The following is a 22,826-nucleotide window of genomic DNA, read 5'->3' as shown; positions in this document are numbered from 1 at the left end:
TTATGATTTTTTTTTTTTTTTTTAAAATAGGCCATTCATTGAAGGTGCACCTTTTAATGTGGTTCACCTTATAGTGTGGAAAATATATTAGATTATTGCACAATAAGCATACGATCAGAGTTGTTCATAGTGTAAAAAAACAAGAATAACGAATAAAAGTTAATACCAGGGTTCCCGCAAGCAGAACGCGGCACAGCCACGGGTCAAAACAGTCGATTGCAAGTGTAGCGTGGTGCAGACAGAGATGAAATACTTCAGTCGGTTGCTACATATTCAATTTTGTATTGTCTGTTTTTCTTGCACAAGAAAAATACTTTTTAAACACAACGTCCGTCTTGCATGGGTGCGCAGACGGCTCATGTCTTATTCGCTCTAAAAATGCCTGTCACATATGATCTACTTAAAGCAGAAATGTGAAGTTATTTCATAACATGCCAAATAGGGTCACAATTAAAGTATTTAAACATTGTCCAACAAATAAAGCATGAAAAAATAATTTATATGTTGTATATTTGACAAAATAATCGTGTTTCCGAAGTTCGAGCCTGAAAGGGGACGAACCCGGAAGTGATACGTCACACCGAGAACAGCAATTACAGCGCTCCATACATACGGCCGCCATACAAAGCCCTTCAAACAATGATTCAAATAGCGATATAAGCGAAAGATGGAGCGCAAGGGAGGAGATCCAAGTTTTTGAAGAGTTGGAGGAAGAAGAGGAGGTTGGAATTTTATGTTGGACCTAACATGTATTAGCCAGACGCTAATCAGGATGCAAACAATGTGCATAGACTACCTGACATGGAATGGAGACAAGACCCATCGAGATTACAAGATTGGTAAAATATAGGCTGTTATTATTTTCATGATTTGAAGATGCAGGCATTTGCACATAATTTTATGTTTTTGTCTATCTGATGACATTGTTTAAAAAATAATAATCAGACTGCATGTTCATTTTGGCAGATCCGACAGCCCTCGTGCATATAAAATACTAATATAAAAACTTTGGGGGGAAGGAAGGAGGGAGATGAGTCGCTGATGGCTTTCTCCACTTTATTGTGGCAACAATAAGAAAACAAAATAATAGCGTACTGCCTTCATATTCAACCGCAAATTTTTGCTTCTCGCTCATCTCCGCCTCGCCTCAGTCCCAGCGTCTCTTAAACGGATCGTGCATAGTGTCTTGTTATGAGCTTTTTGTTGACAAAGGTATCGAACATACGACGTGCTGACAACTTTGTTTCTTTATTAACACATGGAGCTAACCGTACAAACCCAGCTTGGGGCTCTCGGCAGGAAGTAGCGTCTAATGGCGTTAGGAAATGTAGTTTTTTCACACAAGCGAACAGATTACAAAGCAGCACTTCAGTGTTGTCCCAAGACTACATTTCCCATGATTCACTGCGTGACTTGAGCCGCTCGCTGATTCGCTGTGAGATTGACTCAATGCCAACACGCTAGTTGTCACCTGTCAGCGGCTCTAAAACACAAACTAGAAGGCTATCAAGCGATCACCATGAAAGAAACGCCGAACCGTACAAATGTAATACAATGCTTGAAGCATGAAGGTGGAAATACATAATACAAATACAAATAAATGTGCACAAACTCACCGGCGGTGTGTTTCTCTTACGGCAACGTGACCGTGAATTACCGCGACGCCGACCCGCTTATATGCTCGATGATGGCGTGAAATTCATTCGCTTCGTGAAAACGAAATATGTCCATTTACGTGCCCTGCTATCCTTTGGCCACTCAAACAACTTTTTGTTAGAGTGAGAACAAAACATCGCCACACACCGCCGTGGCATCTTACCGAGAAACAATGCAACAAAAAATACTGTTCTATGGCGGACTTCCCTCGCACTTCTAGGTGAACGTCATTTCCGAAGATTGCCGAAGAAAAGCATTTTCGTTGTCAAGGGCATTGCTATGGGTTAAACAAAGAATCTGGAAGGGTTGCGTTAAAAAAAATAACAAAAATATGCTTATAATTGTTTAGCCATTGATATTATTCAAAAACATGGTTGGCCAACCTTACTTCACATTTCCGCTTTAACATACAAATGCAAGTATTTGTGAAAAAACATGTTTGACTTATGCATTTTACACTATTAGCATTCACTCGTCGTCCGTTTGCCATTACAAACACATCTGCAGTCATCTGTAAACATAATGAACGATTAACATATTTTTTTACTTTATTAACTCTCGACACATATCACACTTATCACATAATAAAGCAATCCACTAATATACACAGTCAATTTCTAGTTTTTTTCTCACCTAAAACACAAGAAGAATACTTTTTAAACACAACGTCCGTCTTGCATGGCTGCGCAGACAGCTCATGTCTTATTCGCTCTAAAATGCGCCAAAAAGCCTCTACTTGGCCTGTTGTCTGTGCGTGAGTAGCCTATTCAATATGCTGCATTCTTACATATTGCACACATTCCACATTTCCGCTATTGAAAAATATATGAACACAAATTCACAGACTTTGTTTGTCTTGGTCAATATGGCTGCGAAATAAGTATTACGTTTTTATTAAATTGTCTCAATTAGGTCTTAAAAAGTCTTACATTTAACTTGAGGAAACCTGTAGGAACCCTGTATGCAGTCACGTAAAGCTGTCGGAAAATGAGGGGCGAATAAAAAAGGCACTGGGATATACACATACACATAAAGTAGAGGTCCGTATTAGCCAATTGGATGCCAGGAATGCTAGGCAATAGTCAAATAGCCAATGGCAGAGCAGCAATAAGTATGTTAAGTTCAGTAAACTAGGGGAGCTGCAAGTACTGTATTTTTGCCTTTCGTTTGTTTTGTAACGAGGCAATATTTTCCCATTGAGGCGTGTCTTAAGCTGAAAATGCAAATGTTTGTAAGTAGAGGTACCACTTTATTTGTTTGTGTTTTTGGGTGTTTTTTTTTTTTTTAATACTTTTTGGGAATGAGCTACCCGTCATGTTCTTGAAAAGCCCCATACCAATATTCGTTTGTTCTTAAAGTAAAACACTATTTTCAATTTTCATGATAGTGCGGGACAAAGCGCGTCCCATGTTAAGCTTAGAAGGGACGCGTTATACTTCACGATACTTTTGTTTCTGAATACTGGACGATTCCGTTTTTCAAGGGACGGTTGGCAACCCTACCTGTGGTTGAATAATAATTTTTGATAGTTTGGAAAAAACATGGGCCGTCATTGGTGTCCCCAAAAATTGCAAAGTTAGGCCTATTTTGCCCCGTAAGACACTGGAAATGTACAAAACGACCCCCTTTAATGCTATACTTTGTAGGACTCATCTCTTATCCGCCATCTTTTCAATCTGCCATTGGGTTTTTCATTGTGTGACTTACTTTGTTTTAGTAACCTAGCTCCTTTCATTGTTCATCTCATCATTCTCTTTCATCTTTTCTCCTGCCACTTCACTCTCTGTCACTCTATTTTCCTCCCAGTCATTATGTTTAGCCAACGTCTGTCTTCAGTGACTAAATGCACTTGGACAAGAAAGACCCTTGCCTGTAAGCCTGGACAAAATGTGCACTCCTTTGATCTCGTGGACTCTGAAGATAAGAAAATCATTTTGAAAAGTTGGGCACATGCAGAATATCATACACTTTCAAATTTGCATTTGTGTGTCAATACAGGAGCATTGTCAGCTCTTTACACAAACAAAAATCTCTCACCACACACGCTTCACCATCTGTCTACATGCTGCCATGTGTACACTGTGCTGATGGATTGGCTCGAGGCATACGTACACACAGTCAAATAAACAAACACACCCCCAAACTGAAAGGATTCCATGCATAAATCACATGCAGTTTTGTGTGCAGACAAGCTGAAACAAACTCACACTTTTCCAATTTGGAACGTAGAGCTAGCACATGGTGTGTCGAAAGGTCTCTTAAACCCATTTTTGACCGTGACTATGTTTACTCACTCGCATATTTCGACATTGGTACTGTAACTGTAGTAGTGGAGGCCCATTACTGACACATTCCTTTTCACATACTGCTTCTTTCAACTCTGCTCAGCACATAAACTGAGTCTTGGTGAGCTTTGCTGTCAAACAGCAAGGGAAACCTTGAGAATCTCTATTATACTGGAATATATTACTGCAAAATCCTTTATGCATGGTTGATGCCAAGTACAATTCAGTAACTACAAAGCTCTCCTTTGCTTAGATTTACTGTGTTGCTCCAAAGGGAATAATGGAAATATAATTAAGTCAGTCAAATAACAGTGTGGTGGCACGGTGGCAGAGTGGTTAGCACGTCCACCTCACAGTTCTGAGATCAAGGGTTCATCCCGGCCTCCGGCCTTCTTGTGTGAAGTTTGCATGTTCTCCCCATGATTAAGTGGGTTTTCCCTGGTTACTTTGGTTTGCCCCCACATCCCCAAAACATGCATGGTAGGCTGCCCGAGCACTCTAAATTGTTGACAAGGCATTAGTATGTGCGCAAATGATTGTTTTTTTCCTTGTGCCCCGCAATTGGCTGGTAGCCGATTCAGGTTGTACCCGGCCTACTGCTCATAGTTAGCTGGGATTGGCTCCAGCACCCCCGTGATGGTAAGCGGCTTGGAAAATGAATGAATGAATATAACGGGTGTATTTTTTTCACATGAAGACTGAATTATTAAGTATCAATGAGTAATTTATGATTAAATAAGCAACTCCCGACGCATTCTTTGCTGTGTTTAATACACAAAACGTCGCATGACAGTGATCCCTCTCTGCTTAAACTTCGGGCACCAAGTCCATTGCAGATTTTTTTTCAATTAAAAAAAATAATAAAATACAGGTCGACAGAGCGTAGTCTCACTCTCCATCCCTAGCCATGCCCTTTGTTTGTCAGCCCATGCACTAGAGTTGCTTATTAAAGTTAACGATGATTGACAGATGTTTAATGTTCGATCTTGCCACAGATGCCTGGAACCTGAAGCTTCAATGTGCCGCATGCGTCAATCATCGTTTAACTTATTTAACAGTTGCTGTGGCAACTCACTGTGTGTAAGTGAGCAGCTTCAGCTCATTTGAGTGGACTCATTCAATGAAGGATTTAATAAAGCCAAACATTTATTCTGCTACTTTATTCTTGGTTAAAAATATTTTGGTGGGACAGTAACGTGTCTTATCATAACTTATCATAATTATTACATTTGAAGTGCTTAAAAACAGTTTAATAAAATATATATATGGCAGAAAACACAGACAAATATGAAAAAGCAGTTTCTGCTCTTGCACCCCTCTTTAAAATAAACTTCTGTATTTTAAGCCAAAAGAACTGTTGTGTTTGATAGAACAATATCTCTATGTGCTGCAAAAGCAGATTCATGGCGAATTAAGCCCCAAACTATTTTTAATTTGTCCATATTACCCTGGAAACCCCCGTTTACAGACGTCGCGTAACCGCTTTTGTTTCAACGAAGCCATAAAAAGAAGCTCAGTAATTACATGTATTATTTGAAATGTCGAATTCGAAATTAATTAATGTCTAATAGTTAGTTTAAAAAAGAAAAAGACTTTAAAATATTATTCACTAGCATATTTTAAACGTTTAAACAAATTACGTCACAATGAAAAAAATGGTGACTGTAATAAGGTCACAGACATCTATTTCATAACTATCGCTTAATTGTATTTTTTTTGTTACCGTTGCATTTTCCCCAATATTTTAGGTGATACATAATCGATCCAAACAAAGAAAAAAAGAAAAAACGTTTATAAGGGTAAATACATGAAAAAGAAAATCTCGATTACTCCTCAATGTCTGCGATTTCTGCATCGCGACCCTTGTTATATGACCATGTTTCACCCATAAAATCCCCCTAAAATCCGGCTGTGGCCATTCACAGCTGTGTCTTCACACTCGGTGATACATGCTACATGGAGTTTTTGGATCGAAAAGAGGTAAGTGTGTGATAATATCTTGTTAAAGTCGTGGCGGCTTTGATTATGCTCTCTCATACTTTCACCTCCAGTTAGGGTTTTGCTGTTTAAAAAAAAAAATTAAAAATTAAATGCCCTCCAGCAGGAGGCCCCGGGGACAACCCAGGACACGCTGGAGAGACCATGTCTCTTGGCTGGCCTTGGGATCCCGCTGGAGGAGCTGGTTGAAGTGGCTGGGGAGAGGGAAGTCTGGGCTTCCCTGTTAAGCTGCTGCCACCGCGACCAGACCCCGGTGCAAGCAGAAGAGGTCTCAGAGTGGAACTTCAAGTCACCTGAGTGTTTTCCGCCATATACATATATATTTTTTAGATTATAGTTCGGGGAACAAAAGAAAACAAAAAAACTTTAAAAATTTTTTTTTAATAAAAAAAAAACTTATTTGCGCCACTTTGCGGTTTTTCACTTATCACGGCAGGGCCTGGTCCCCATTAAAAAACGAAAAACGAGGGATCACTTTATATTCAAAACTCTTTTGGAGTAAATCCTTATACGCGTATTGATTGAAATGATACGAAGCATGCTTAAAGTTTGCCAGATTTGCTGAAGTTTTGCAAAGCATCCCACATGACGAAAAAAATCTAAGGTTAGGTTGAAAAAAAAAAAAAAACACATTTGCATGAATTTAACGGCACATTTTATTTTATTTGACATGTAATGCTTCAATATTGAAAACCCTTCCACATTTGACATTTCTGAATCTGCACTACCCCAGCTGGCAATAGACGTGTTTTTTTGTTGTTATTTTTTTGTTTTTTATGAATTTCATCTAAAAGCAGAAAGAGATGGTTGCAGTATGCAATGGAGCAGTATGTCCATGATCTTAAACTTAGAACATTATTATAATCGAGGCGAAATGCTACCACTCGCAACTTAAAAACAAGAAACCCCACAGGCCTAATATCTATCGAGCTATAACTTTAGCTACTTAGTAACATTATGTCATGTATTCTGTCGAATTTTTCTCCCAAAGATTTTGTGCCAATGAATAAGCAGTCTTTTACATTCAGTTGGATTCTCAATATTATCCAGAGGGGCTAAATAAATGTGGAACATGAATATGACGTAAATAAATGCTGAAAGTTGAGAGAGTACATGCATTCGAGTTGACCGCAGCCAAATGCTAGGTGTGTGCATGAAGAAAACGTTCCTTCGTGTGCATCCGTGATGTAAGTACTGTATATCTTTTTTTAAAGACATTTTGTGGTGTTTACTTTTGACTTTCAGTGCTGGGGTCTTGGCAGCATAGATTAGTTATATTTTATTCTATTTGAGAAGTCAAGGGCTAGTAAATAAGTAGGCAGTCAAATGTTAGCAAACTAATGTTAATAGTTAATACTGCGTTTTTACTGCATGCTATCAAAATTTTTTTTTTCTCACATATCCATCATTTACTTATCTTTGAGCAAGCATATCGTTGTTTATATGGTCATTGGCAGAGTCTTATTCATAGCGTGCATTTCGCAAGCCTTCTTTTAGAGTTTGAAAAGATTAAAAGAAAAATTCCTCTCCCCAATCTTTCAGGGTACCTGGTGACGGAATTACAGGTACCCCACACACAGCATTAATTAAACCACTGTGTTTTTGCTATTTTAAAGTTAGAAAAAAAAATGTCTTACGTCACGACCACACAGTATACCTATGCAACTCTATGGCTAGGTGTCAGGCTTTTTTGATTTGGGGGCGTGGTTTTACGATAGGTCCATTCCACACACTGTATGTTATGGCACACTGTGACACCACAAAATAGCAACAATAGGTTAAAGATCTAATTTAATGTCTTCTCCAGAGAGGTGACCAAAGTCCACTGGACTACTTATGAAATCATTTCATCAAAGTCATCGCTGTAGGTTTGAACACCCTTGTCAAGAACACTGAGTGCATCGTGCACATACCCAATATGCAGCTTCATATTAACACGGGCCAGCAGACATCAACATCAGCTCCAACACATCCATCAACAACATTGCCAGTCATATATTTTATAGTCTGTTTGGTATTCAGGTCATATCAGTCCAAGGAAGAGAAGCAGCTATGTACTGTAGGTGGTATGGGATTTAAACCTTGTAAGGTATACACTGTCACTCGATTATTCCCCTGTCACATTATGTGTTTGTTATATGGCTTATAACTTGCAACCTCTATTCCTAGCTGGTATTCATCACAAACGTGGGAGGGCATGGATGTACAGTTTATTACATATTGCTTGTCATATGACAAATTCAATGAGTTTAACCTTTTCCAACATTGGTGCAAATATTTGTTAATTGCTCAGTCTGCCATACAAAAAAAACAAAAAACACTCATCCTTTCATCCATCCATCAATTTAACTTTAGGTACCACTTATTCTCACTCAATTGATGTTTATCCCAACAGAATTTTGGAGAAAAGCTTGAGCTGACACAGACAAGCACAGGAAATATATTGTATCAAAACAACCATTCATAGACTTCATAATGGTATTGACGGGTCAGATTCAACCTTCACTGTGCCACACCTTCAAGTAGGGGGCCATCCCATAATCCACTTCAGTTATCCGCAGTTGGTCGCAGCGGTACATGCAGCGATCCAACGCCGGATTTTTGTTGAAAAAGTACAAAAGCTGTACCGCATACAAACAGGAAGGATTGTCTCAGGAGTGATTTGTTCGAGGATTCAAGGTAATTATTCTATTTTTCGTGCGCTGCATGCATTTTGAAATGCTGTGAAATAAATCAATGGGAGAAATTAGCCACTACAGCATTGGCATTATATTTTGCAATTCACAAGAATTTTCAAATAAAAAAGCTCTTTGCTTACATATTGCGGTCACCAGTTTCCTTACTGACTAGCCTCATAGTTTGCACTATATAACTAAAATAATTGCTACCTGCACATTTTTTTTTTGCTTTTAACGAAGAATCGAGACTGTTTTATATCCATATCTACAAATAACTCAGGGATTTAAGCATTTTTCACAAGAATTTTCAATGAAAAATGCTTCTTTACATATGGCGGCCGCTAATTTCATTACTGACTAGCCTCATAGTTTGCAATATTTACGTAAAATAAATGCTACTTGCAGGTTTTTTTTTTTTTTTTTTTTTTGCTTTTAACCAAGAATCGAGACTGTTTTGCATCCATATCTGTAAAGAATTCAGGGATTCAAGCATTTATTCACAAGAATTGTCAACGTAAAAAGCTCTCTGTTTACATATGGCGGCCACTAATTTCATTACTGCCTAGCATCATAGTTTGCAATATTTACGTAAAACAAATGCTACCTGCACATTTTTGTTTTTTTGCTCCTAACCAGGAACTGAGACTGTTTTACGTCCATATCCATAATGAATTCAGGGATTCAAGCATTTATTCACAAGAATTTTTGCCGGAAAAGCTCTGTATACATCTGGCGGCCGCCGCATTGCTGACAGACTAGCATCGTACCTCGACATATTTACGTAAAATAAATGCTAACTGCACTGCTTTTTTTTTTTTTTGTTTGTTTGTTTTGCGTCCATATCTATAAAGAATTCAGGGATTTAAGCATTTATTCACAAGAATTTTCAACAGAAAAAGCTCTTTGTTTACATATTGTGGTTGCTAACTTCCTTACTGACTAGCTTCATAGTTTGCAATATTTATGTAAAATAAATGCTACCTGCAGGGTATTTTTTTTTTTTTTTTTTTTTTGCTTTTAACCAATAATCGAGACTGTTTTACGTCCATATCTGGGAAATATTTAGGGATTTAAGCATTTATTTACAAGAATTTTCACCGGAAAAGCTCTGTTTACATATGATGGCCGCTACATTGACTAACTGACTAGCATCATTCTTCGACATATTTACGTAAAATAAATGTTAACTGCACTTTTTTTTTTTCTTTTTTGCTTTCAAGCAAGAATTGAGACTGTTTTGCGCCATATCTATCAAGAATTCAGGGATTTAAGCATTTATTCACAAGCATTTTCAACAGTAAAAGCTCTTTGTTTACATATTGTGGTCGCTAATTTCCTTGAACAAGAATTTTCACCAGAAAAGTTCTGCTTACACATGGCGGCCGCCACATTGACTGACAAACTAGCATCATACTTCGACATATTTATGCAAAATAAATGCTAACTGCACGTTTTTTTTTTGTTTTTTTTTGTTTTTTTTTGCTTTTAACCAAGAATCGAGACTGTTTTGCGTCCATATCATCAAGAATTCAGGTATTTAAGCATTTATTCACAAGAATTTTCAACGAAAAAAGCTCTTTGTCTGTGTTTCCACTCGGTCAGCTTTGACGGCCACGCCAACAATGCCGGCCCCCTATTAATCGGCCCTGTGCCTCGTGTTCTGTCAATAACATTGTGAAGTCTATGCAACCATTAACACTCACGTTCACTAGGAAATTTACCAGTTTCTTGTTACAGTCGGTCTCAAGAGACAACTGACGTAGGCCAATTTAACAGGTCAAATCAGTCTCTGTCAATGCTGCATCAATCCAGATAGACAGACAGACAGGCAGGCAGAAACTAAATAAGAATGCAACTGTGATTTACCAGACCACTTTATTTCAAATGAATGAGACCTGATGGAAAATTTGCAGGGCTTTTGACCACTGCAGCAGCTCATTCCAAAACCAAGGGCAAGGTCATGGAGATCTTTAAAAGCAACCTGGAAAAGTTCAAAATCAATACTGTAGCCACTCCGGCGTTAAAATAGAGGTGTTGATATCTTATTGCTTTTTTTTTTTGATTGGGATTGATTCAGATTTTTTCCAACTATCGTTTAATGGTCTGTATATTCTTATTTGACCTCCAACACAATTTATTCAGCAATATTTATCAAGTGTAGAGAATCCAAGTGTTGCTCAAGGTTAAGGTAATACGGTACAAACAAAAACAACATGAAATTTTATGAATCCTGAGTAGGATAAAATCTCTGGTAGGTGTAGTGCTTGAAGGAAGTGTCAAAAAGGTTCCGCTTACCCTTTAACATGACATGTTCTCTGCCCACTCTGAGAAAGTACAACCTTCTTTGAAAACACCCATGTTGGAATAACTTTATACATTTTAATAAGATCCAAATTAACATTTATAAACAGATTAACATTTTGTTGTAAGTAAAGTTGTCTTATGAAAACGAGTAGTCGATACTGTCGGCAGATAAAAGCATTTTAAAATGATATCGGATAATATCGACATTGGTTTTTCATTATCGGTTTTGGGCCAATATGCATATGGCAGAGCTGTTATGTCCACGTATTGCCTGCCTTTGTTTCTTTGTTGCCCCCTGTTGGCACTTAGCTGTATCTTAGTTTTGATAAAGTTCCAGTAATTTCTGCTGACGTAATCATATGCTGACGCGAGCTCACTGCGAATAGAGAGAGATGTCATTACCTCATCATTGCAGGCTACCGGATCGCGACAGATTGCAACTGACGCCGTTTTCTCTCAAGTGATGACGGCAGAGATAGATATCGATAGATATGTACATGATAGATAAACAATAAACATACATTTTTCTTTCTTTTTTTGTGATAATGGTCTCTGAAGGGTTTACTTGGGAATAGGGGAGAGGAAGACTGTTTAAACCACACTTTTTAAATTCCTGAAAGACATTAAGTTAATGTATTGATCGTAAGGGTGAAGGCATTAGCGCCATCAAAATATATTTTTTTACATAGTGCCTAAGGTGATTTATATGTTAAATTCAGACATATTAAAACATTATTATTCAACAGACATGACAGACCATTCGAAGAATATTTGATTTGCATATCTAAATGATAAAGCCACTGAGTTATATAGCGCAGTCACGAGAACAGCCGGTCGCAATTGGGTAGCGTACTGTGCATACGCGTTAAAATTCTTCTTGTTGTTAATGGCAGATTGCAAACAATTTTTTTAGGTGCCTAGCACCAACTAATGTACAAAATGTGCAAAACCCATTCCTCCATCCTTACGATATACACGTACATCAACTTGATGTCTTTCAAGAATTTAACGAGTGCTTTCCTTACATACCTATCTGTCCTCTTGTCCCCTCACCCTAATTAAACCCTTCCAAGACCATTCACGCTGTTAAAAATAACCAAAAACGTTATTTGAACGTTGGCTTTGTTATAACATGCAAGGTTTTTCATATATCCAAAGTTTAATTAGCCTTTTTAGTTAGTCTTTGATAAGATGTATGTAAAAATGGTAAGATGAAATATACAGTACATAAGAAACAGTATTATTGTAAAAATGAATGAAGGCTTCAGTGTCCTATATTTGAGTTTGAGTTATTCTGCATGTTCCACACATGTACATTAAAATGGTTTCAAAATTTGAAGGCATTGTGTTTACGTCTATCTACAGCATAATCACTGGATAGTTAAAAAAAAAAAAAAAATCGTTTAATCTAACATATCTATATCTGCCTCTATCCAGTATCTCGTCACGATTGGGTAGTGAGGAGCTACATGGTGTACCACACCTTTTTTTGCCATCTCGCGACATTGTTTGTGCCTTATACAAGTATCACTTGTAAGTTACATACTAGTATATTGGAGATGTCTATATTTCATTTTGTTTGCATTTGTAATAAACTGTGGTTACATTATTTCATCGCTTGCAAGCTGTACTACCAGTTGCTATTCAAATTGATACATGGTGTATAGAAAGATGACCATACTAAAGCCAATTCAACTATACTTCAGTGTCTGACATCTCAAGGGCCTGATTTGTTCTATATCTGTTGATTTTTGTAACACCGCCCCCCCCCCCCCCCCCACACACACACACACACACATTTAGGACTAACTAAGTGCCTGATTGGCACATTGCACTTACACTCCCCATCACTTCAGTTGAAGTGTTCTCTTATTTTTTACAGAATGTTTATTGGAAAACTTTGTTTTTACATTTATCATTATTAAAGCATCCAGGGGGCATCACAATACAATTAGCCATAATATGTTAAGTCCACGACACATATCTGAACCTTTTGGAATTTCTCACATTTCTGCATAAAATCACCATCAAATGTGATCTGATGTTTGTCAAAATCACACAGATGAAAAAAACGGTATCTGCTTTAACTAAAACCAGCCAAGCATTTAAAACTTTTCATATTTTAATTAGAATAGCATGCAAACAATGACAGACAGGGTAAAATTCCAAAAGGTTCAGATAGTCTTTCATACCCCTGTATCGGTATCGATTTGATATCGGTATTGGATTTTTGGAGTTTTGGCCATCCGGTTAAAAAGTAAATATTTTCCCTACCAGCATTTTGCATTGCTTTTTGCAGGACTTTCATAATGGCAGGCAATTAAAAGGTCAAAAACATACAATATTCAGTATATGTTAATATGTATACTATGTCAAACAAATGGTTAAAAATATTTAACTATTACTGTATCTTACAACATATTAGAGGAATGGGGCAACATGAAGAATAAATATCATAATGTTTTTTGTTCTATTTAATGTACTGTATTTAGATCACGTGCAGACATTAGCAAGCAGCCGATTTTTACTAGCTTTGAAATAATTGCTGCTGTCTTATACTCCATCCAAATTCTAAAATAGTGACTTAGTATGGTCCCACAATACAATGTCAAGCAGTATTTGTTTGGCTTGTTTATTAAGTGTAGCCTACTTAGAGACTGCAATGTCATCTTATAGTCCTTTGACCAAATTACAAATGAATCAGCTAGCCGAATGCATTTGTATTTTAAGCACGTATGGTCCCCACAGTTATGCCTAAAACAAACAAAATCCCGGAGAGCGGTTATATGTCAGCTTATTTGTCCCTCAAACTCAAGAGGTGTTGTTGGACGCTACTGTTAATATAAAGGCTTGTTAATTGACATTGTGACATGCTTGAGGCAGCATGAAACTTTGTTGGCATTTGTCAATTGTTTTGGGATGCAGGTGTTGATTTATGAACACAAAAGAAATAGAATATTTAAATTTGTTTGATAATAAACATTAGCAGAGTGTTTCACTCTAGTCAAGGGCAGTGGTGGGAAGTCCTCTTCTTCTTTCAACTTCTCCCATTGGGTCCGCCACAATGTATCCGCTTCCATTTAAGCATATTTTTTGCATCTTCGGCTCTAACACCAAGCGGTCTCTGGTCTGCCCTCATGACATCCATTCAGCTTTATCATCATCATCCTTGTGCCATTGTACTCACTATCAAAGGAGACTACGAACGTGTCCAAGCTTTGTCTCCAAAACCTCTATCCAATGAAAATGTCATCCTCTTCATTTCCAACATCTCTAGAGTGCTTCCTGTAGGATGGCCAGTTGAAATCGACCCTCAAACAAGTGCCATTGTCAAGAAAGGCACCCATAAATAAGCCATCAATTGCTGAGTTCGCTAACTGGCCACCTTTCACAGAAAAAGTGTCTATATTATAGCACCTGCTCAGGAAATAAAAATAATATGGTTTTGTTAATTTTATTCACAATTATAGCAAGGCTGCGTCAACAAGTTGTTTAGATAAGAGTGTGAAGCAAAGAAAATTAATCCAGTGTTTTAAATACATTTTTCCTATTTTCAGCACACTTTAAAATATAATAAGTTGCCTTACTTTAATAAAACAAATACAAACTTGCTGAAATATAATTTATGTCACTCACATTAATTAGATGGAATTTACCTAATTATTTCAAGTTTTAAGGAATCAAATTAACCTTAATAACTGGAATATAGTGAAATGTTTATTTTGAGTTTGCAGTACTCAAAAAAAATGGAATGAATTAGATTACAGTAGCATATTATTGTGAGCTTCCAGTGCTGAAGTGATACCCGGGTTAGCTTTAGTGCTGCTCATTCATCATACAGTATGCAGGTAAAGTTAATTTTCTTTTACCTGAAAGAATTCTACAACATAAAATGCACATGCTAATTTAATTAACACATTTTCAAACAGTAATGACTCTACCCCCAAATAAATGAAGGGAGAACACTCAATGGATTAACTCAGGGGAATTAAAATGCCCAACAATGCATTTAAGACACAAGAGACATTTGCTCTTGACACGCTGCTGAATGTTTTGTTAATGCTTGGTGTGAAATGAACAATTAGTACTATAACCATTGATTTTATAACAAGAGCTCTCTTCAATACCTTCACTCACTTTACATTGATTTGGTAAGTGAATATTGAGCGACATGAAGGATAATGACAGAGACTTTCATTTTAACACTTGCTGTTCTTGTGTGCCATACACAGCACAAGGAACAACACACTTTTTTGAACAGAGCAAACATGACATACCACAGCAATCACTACTCTCAGTCATGGTTGCAACAAGTACCCATCATCCATTGCAGTGGAACAGATAAATAACAGTCGCTACAATATTTTACTTTTTGATCAACTGCTGTGTTGCATTGCAACAGTTGTATGCAACAAGGCAATGTGGCAGTTTATCAAAGAGTAAAATATACCAAAGTAATGTTAAGTAAGTGTAGTAAGTGACGGTGCTGAAGAGACCTCTGGTTCGCCGTGGACGTGTGCGGGAATCTTTTGATGTCAGAAAAGTGTGAAATAGACGAGGCAGATCTGTGTACAGTATGTCTGAAAGAACGCCCAAAGAACACTGGGTACTTTTTTTTTTTTTTCTAATTTGACTTAACTGTGATAAATCAAGTTAGGCAGGATTTCCAGCCCCAAATTACTACTTACTTATTGCATGTAATGCTACCGTCTATAAAAATCCTGCGTTTCTTGTTAACCGCACAGTCCAAACCGTTTGGCCCATCGACACCGTTCGAATACGGAAATGACAGGAATTCTTGTGCGATGCAGGGAATCTTTTGAATGACCCCTAAAAATTTACAGTTTGTGCCAAAATGCAGTTTTTGGAAAATATTTTTTTTCAGAATGTATCTTGACCTACAATTTTTCTCCAATTCACATAAATCATACATAAAAAAGAAAGGTAAGGGGCATAACATTTGTATACAGAATTTGCCAAAAACCTACGCTTCCCTGAACATTTGCCTATAAATGTTCCCATTTGTTTCTGAAGGGATGCTATCGCCACATATGTCGTTCCATTCATTTCAAATAGCCAAAATTTTCAATGGCAGAAAAACATGGGTGGTTGTGATTTTTTAACAAAACCATTACAGCTCATTGACATTCAACTGGCGTCCAAGTAAGTTGATGCCATTGAAAGCCATGTACGTCCTTGCCAATGACGGCCATGTATGGCTTTGCCATTGACAGTCCTAGATTCTATTCATGCCAATTTACTTGGATTCCATTGACAGTACGTCCATGCCATTGACGGCCGTGTACGTCCATTGCATTGACTGCCATTTACATCCATGCCAATGAAGGCAATATACTAGTATGTTGATTCTATTGATGCCAATGTACTTGGATTCCATTGAGGAAATTGTAAATCAATGCCATTGATGGCCATGTATGTCAGAATATCCACAGGAAGTGACCTGTTATCAACAGGGAGTGACCCCGTAATGCCCCCAAATCAACAAGGAAGTGACCTGATATCAAAAGGAAGTGACCCTGTAATGGCCCCAGATCAACAGGAAGTGACCTGAAATCGGCAGGACGAGACCCCAAGGTGTTTACCTGCGAAAGCAAAGCTACTGTTGCAATTTCTCCTGAAATTGCAATTTGTAATTAAAAATTAGTGTTCACAACAGGTTGATAAAAAATTGAGTTTGGTTCACTTATTGTATTTAATTAAGTTGAACATTAGCATTTACAGTGATGCACAGCAATGATGTACTATAAATTAAGAAATTAGGGAAATATTCAGCATTTAAAAATTGTTTATATCGAGTTATCAAAAAAATATGAAAACATGTATTGTGCATAACTGACCCTTTAGAAAATATGTTTTTTCTTGTATTTCAATACTTTTAATTGTCTATATATATTTGAAGTATAAGGATTTTGTTAAGGAAGCAGTTCTAGAGCAAATAAAGTTTGAGTTGGCTCAATATGACTGATTCTGAAAGGCCTTAGGAAAATTAGATTGAGATGGAAACACGCTGAGGCTGAAATTTTATTGGACAAAAAAAATAAATAATAATAACATCCAAATGCTGTAGGCTTACTGGAGGCTCAGTTGAAAGTTTTGTTTTTGTTTTTTATTTTATTTTCCCTCTGGTCTTTGCTGAGGGAAGTTTGCTACTGAGTTTTTTCCCCCCCATTTTTATTCTTACATGTACAGTATATGGTTATATTGTATTTTTGTGTGGTCCATTGTTATATTCACATGTAAGAGTTCACTAACTTGATCTTGTGATTGTTTTGAGTGTGTGCATGTGCCATACTGTTTGTTTCTGTTTATAATGTAGGTGTGTGTTTTGGTGTGTGTGTGTTTTGGACTTTCCAGACTGGTTGTGTTATGTTTTATTGAATAGGCTCCATGCACCACTGTTCATTTAATTTAATGGCTACAGATCACAGAAAACATCTGGCTGGTTTTCATTATTGATTTTTAAATCTTTTAACGGACTGCCAAGCCTGATATGCTGGGATTCGGTCGATATCTAGGTTTGCCTTAAATTGCTCTAATACTAAAACTCATTTGGACGTGCATCACCTTTTTTTGATGGCTAATCACTTTGGTGTTTGCTTTTGTTTTCTAATTTGGAATGCACATACATTTTCTGCTCAAAATATGCTTTAACTGATGTAGAATTGCGCAAGACACATTTCCAATCATGCCTGTTTTTGTTGTTGTTTGTTTTAAAGAACATTCATGTTGCAAATGTGCACATGTGCACAGTATGTAATAATGATATTACTCCTGTCATCGTTATAATAATGGTCATTACTTTCATTTATTTTCAACTGTTCTCCCCCACAAAATACTGATCTTAATCTTTCAAACCTTCTCCTTTTGCTTCTAGGAAGGAATGGGCAATCTACGAGTGACAAAAGAAGGAGTGAGATTGGAGGGGGTGTCTGAATTCCTATTGCCACTATACGTCAAAGAAATTCAGTCTCGAAGGGTAAGTGTGAAAAGTCATGTTTTTTCTGTTTAATGGACATAACTAACCTTAACTCCTCAGGAGAATTGAGTCAACACTGAAACCACACAAACATGAAGACATTCAAAATGACATGAATTTGGCCAAGGAGACCTGGCAGTGAAGTGGGCATTTGGAGAACATCCAAACATTCCATCCCTGAACGTTTGTGTCCTTATGTTGCTGTTTTTGTTGAAACTTTGTTTTAATTAAATATCGGTTCATATTGATGCTGCACTTTGTTTTCATGAAACCATAACTACAAGTTGTGTGTGATACATTCATCCCCTTGTCAGTTCTTTAAGAGACTAAGCAAAGCCAAATGTATTGTATTCTGGTAAACTATCATTTGCATAATATTTGGTGACGTGTTGATAAAGCAAGGGAGTAGAGTTGGGTTCAACATTGGTGGGGACGATATAACAGCATAACCTCCGTGTACACTTTTTGCTGTTGGGGATGGAATAGTAATAAGACCAAACATATAGGGTAACAGGGGTCAGGGCTCCATTTCTCATGAATATGAACCTAATTCATTGATAGGCAAAATGAATAATGCAAAATAAATCTTGTATTGACTTATACTAACTTTCACATGTATTGGTTGTCTGTATAAATAAATCAAATATAACTGAAAATATTTCTTAATCAGGGTATAACAAAAGTAGAAATGGAGCTCCCCTTCAGGTAAAACACTACTGCTTTTATCCACAAGCACAGCCAAACTCAAAGAAAAAAAAATGAAAAATTTTTACCTCGATTATGATTAATGTATGATTATCTGAAAAAATACCTACATAGACTGCAAATAAAAATATTTTCAAATAAATAATGTAGAAAATAAGTTACAGTGGTACCTCTACATACGAAGTTAATTCGTTCCAGGACCTTGTTTGTAAGTCGAAATGGTCGTATGCCGAGCAGGACTTTCCCTTAAGAATACATTATAATTCGTTCCACAGCCCAAAAACCTACACTAAATCCTTAATAGATACTGCTGTTACTATTGCAAATAGCAATCACAAAGAGCAAAACAAATAAATTATGTATAAAAATCTGAATAACAATAATATAATAATAGTAATAATATTAATAATACCTGTAATAATGTAACGAATCGGGTTCTAATGTGGCGGACTTTTTTTGCGGTACCTGAACTGGGGCTGTCGTGACGGTGAGCAAGAGAGTGCGGTTCTACTTTCTGTTTTGATCCTGGCGTCAACAGCAGCGGACCCTAGGCAAGTTGATGGAATAAATGATTAGAAACTTGTCAAAGCTGGCGATTACTTTGGCGATGTTACCACAATAAGAATTGTCAACTTAACTTATAAAGACTGGTGAACGGAGGAGGACCGCCGGCCGAGATCGACATTCTACGGCCCTATTGTCGACCCAGTTCATGGATGCACACACCGTGCTTATATTTTGCTATCATTGACATCTTCATGTCAATGGTAAGCGTCACCTTTTCTTTTTTTTCTCCACCTGCATTAACCTTTTGGGATCTAGTGTTGATTTCTCTCACAAGAAAGTCCGTCTTCCAGCAAAACAAAGAAACTGCGGCGCTGTCAAATATCGTCGTATTTCGAGCGTGTCGTCGGCTGTAGAAACAAATTGCGAATCAAATTTTACGTCGGATATCGAAAAGATCGTGTGTCGAAGCTTCGTATGTCGAGGTACCAATGTAATACATTTTAAATAAATGCCATTCATCAACCGAACAAACAATGCGGTTGAGGGGAAAAATGAACAAGCGCATTCAGCAAGTGAAAAGGGGTAAATGTAAGTCTGAACATGATGAAAATAATTCACTTAATAATAGTAGGGTCAATTCTATCCTTAAAACATACGAGAAGACAATCTAAATATACATAACTGAACTCATTATATAATGCAAATAAGGTTGCTTAAATTTGTTGGGGACAATTTGAGCATCCTGAAAAGTTCCTAGTGTTATGTCCTGACTGTCCCTATGCAAACACATGCCCTTGTGATAAGGGATAATAAGTTGACTGTATATTGGTGTTACCCCCCCTCCCCCCTGTATTTCTACAGAAGAAATAACATTTAATGCTTTCTTGTGATTTTCCTCCTTTTTCCCACCACAAGTAATCATTAGAAAAGGTTGTCAATCATGTAAGGAACTAGGGAGCCCTTTCTAGGAACATCTGAACCACAGATTTTTTGTCAGAGAATTTACAATAAATAATAACAGAAAAAAAAATGTCTTTCCCTCAAAACTTCTTTACATTGCCCAAGCCATTGGATCTTTGCAGCTCAAGGATATCATTACAGCAGCCATCCATTGCGCCGTTTTATCAGTGAAATGGCTTTAGCAAAGGATTGAGTTGTGGAACATCAGCTGAAGGGTTTGGAGAATGTAATTGAATTGGATGTCCTTTCAAAGAACCCCGATGTTTGCAGTAGTCATCTGTTGCAATGAGCAATGTAAATTCCGTTTAGGTATAGGTTGGTTTACACTGTGTGTTTTGTGGTCATTAGGAATTTATCATAGGACAAAATTGATTTTGAACATTTGATTATTCATGAAATTACTAGACTCCAACATACAGTGGTACCTCTACATATGGGTGGACTGGAACCAAAAAATGGCGTTGGCATTTCTGTCCTGAGCGGCCCACCGTGTCTTACTGATGGGACAATAAGTAGGAGTGTGGTGATTTGTACCTTTTGTAAAAAATAAACTCTAGCCTCATGTATCACATACCTGTCAACCTTGGCCCAAAGTAGCCTTTGTGAAACATCATTTTTTTTTCACTGAAAAACCTAAAACGAATGGGGGTGGTGTAGCTTGTAAAGTGTTTTCTCGTATGATATTGACTGTTTTGTGAAAATTCTGCACAAAATACGGGCTGGTGGAGAAAAAAATGGCATCTATGGTCATAGTGCAATTGTAAATTGGATTTCAAATTTAGTGTATTCATATGATTAGCCATGCACTACAGTTTCTTAATGTTCTGCAAGTCTTAATTTGGGGACCTTAAATAGAAGGAAATGTATGGCATTGAAATGTGATTCATTTGATTAATTAATTACAAATCCTGTAATATATTAGTTAAACAATTTTAATTGCCTGACAACCTAATATATATATGTACATATACAGTGTATCACAAAAGTGAGTACACCTCTCGCATTTCTGCAGAAATTTAAGTATATCTTTTCATGGGACAACACTGACAAAATGACACTTTGTGTACTTTGTGTCTTCAGAAGTGGCTTCCTCCTGGGGTGACAGCCATGCACACCATTTTGATGTAAAGTGCAGGGTATGGTCTGAGCACTTATAGGCTGACCCCCCACCTCTTCAATCTCTGCAGCAATGCTGACAGCACTCCTGTAACGAGTCACATGACATTTTGGAGGGAAAATGACAAGCAGTACTCAATTTGGACATTTAGGGTTGGGCGTATTTACTAAGGGTTGCACTCACTTTTCTTGCCAGAGGTTTAGATATTGATGGCTGTATTTTGAGTTATTTTGAGGGGAAAATAAATAAACTCTATTCTATAAGCTGCACACATACTACTTTTCATTGTGTCGAAGTGTCATTTTGTCAGTGTTGTCCCATGAAAAGATATACTTAAATATCTGCAGAAATGCGAGGGTTGTACTCACTTTTGTGATACACTGTATATGGTGGAAAACACTCAGATGACTTGAAGTTCCGTTCTAAAACCCCTAATGGGGCCAAGTTTCAAAATTGTCCTATGTGTATGTCTGACACATCACTGGAAAGCTTAAAATCTTTATTTTCTGAAGGATGAACAATTTTGAACAGGAGGGCATTTTTTGACACCTTAAAAGTAGGTCAAATCAGGTGAGGTAAAACATTTTTGAGACCTTTGAAAGTTTCTCATTTAAAAAAAAAGGTTTTGGACACCCATCCTGGTACATAATAAATAACAAACACATGATGATCCCGCTTTGTCTACTCAAGTCTTTGATAATCAATATTCAGAAACTAAGACGTGTGGGTGGATGTACAAAAATAAAGGAAATTGGTGTGTAAGTAAATGTAGATTTGATTTAGCCCTGTGTTTTATTTTTTAAATAAGCATGGCTAAACGGGGAGTTAGCTGTATAGATAATGATACATTTACTGCATACAGTTTTTGATTTGGCTTGATTTTAATCAGTGCAAAGAAAACACATTTCCAGAGGAATTTCAGGGGTCAAATTCCAATACCATAATATTTAAATTTTTGCAGTGGGCTTTTAAAATATTTTTTCAATTATGATTAAAGAATGCGAAATACTAAGAATAAAAGGCTCCATATGCTCAAAGGGAAGATATGTATAAATCTGAGTACATAACACTATCTATTTACTGTATTTAGCCTTAAAGCCTTGGACCTAGGCTTTATATTTTAAGCATCAAATGTATCTAATACATGTCATCCCATAATAATCAATCCAAACAGCAACATGGGATGAAAAGATAATGGATAGCACGCTGGACAGTTAGCCAGCTGTGTCCATAATTCTCGCGCTAGCGTTCTAGTGCAATGTACATTTTTTTGTGGCTTTCCGGTAACTCAAGGTCCAAGCATGAGCGAGCATCATTAAAGGCACGCTGATTTTAACGAGATATTATCACGTATTGACCTTGTTTCGATCCAAAAACTCCTTGTAGCATGTATCAATGAGTGTCAAGACACAGCAGAGATCGTTATGAGGTAGATACTGTATCTGTGACCTATTTACAGACACTATTTTTTTCCATTGTGTCGTAATTTGGTTAAAAGTTTAAAAAATGAAGGTGAATAATTTCTAAAATTTGTTTTTTTTTTGTTTTTTTTAAATTAAATATTAGACATCAATTAATGATTGTAAGCTAAAAATGATATACACTGTACATTTCCAATA

General features: G+C 36.9%; 1 protein-coding gene across 2 annotated transcripts in view; it reads left to right on the top strand.

Moving 5' to 3' along the window:
• LOC130919936 (zeta-sarcoglycan) overlaps positions 1-22,826 on the top strand; it is a 650,031-nt gene that overhangs the window by 350,033 nt on the left and 277,172 nt on the right. For both annotated transcript variants that reach the window (XM_057842610.1, XM_057842609.1), the window contains exon 3: positions 17,817-17,918. In XM_057842610.1, coding sequence (XP_057698593.1) covers positions 17,817-17,918 — 102 coding nt within the window. The remainder of the gene's footprint in view (positions 1-17,816; positions 17,919-22,826) is intronic.

This window comes from Corythoichthys intestinalis, chromosome 8 (assembly GCF_030265065.1).
Source record: "Corythoichthys intestinalis isolate RoL2023-P3 chromosome 8, ASM3026506v1, whole genome shotgun sequence".
Lineage (NCBI taxonomy): Eukaryota > Metazoa > Chordata > Actinopteri > Syngnathiformes > Syngnathidae > Corythoichthys > Corythoichthys intestinalis.
Note: the sequence above shows the minus strand (reverse complement) of the source record. Positions and strands in the feature narration are given on the sequence as shown.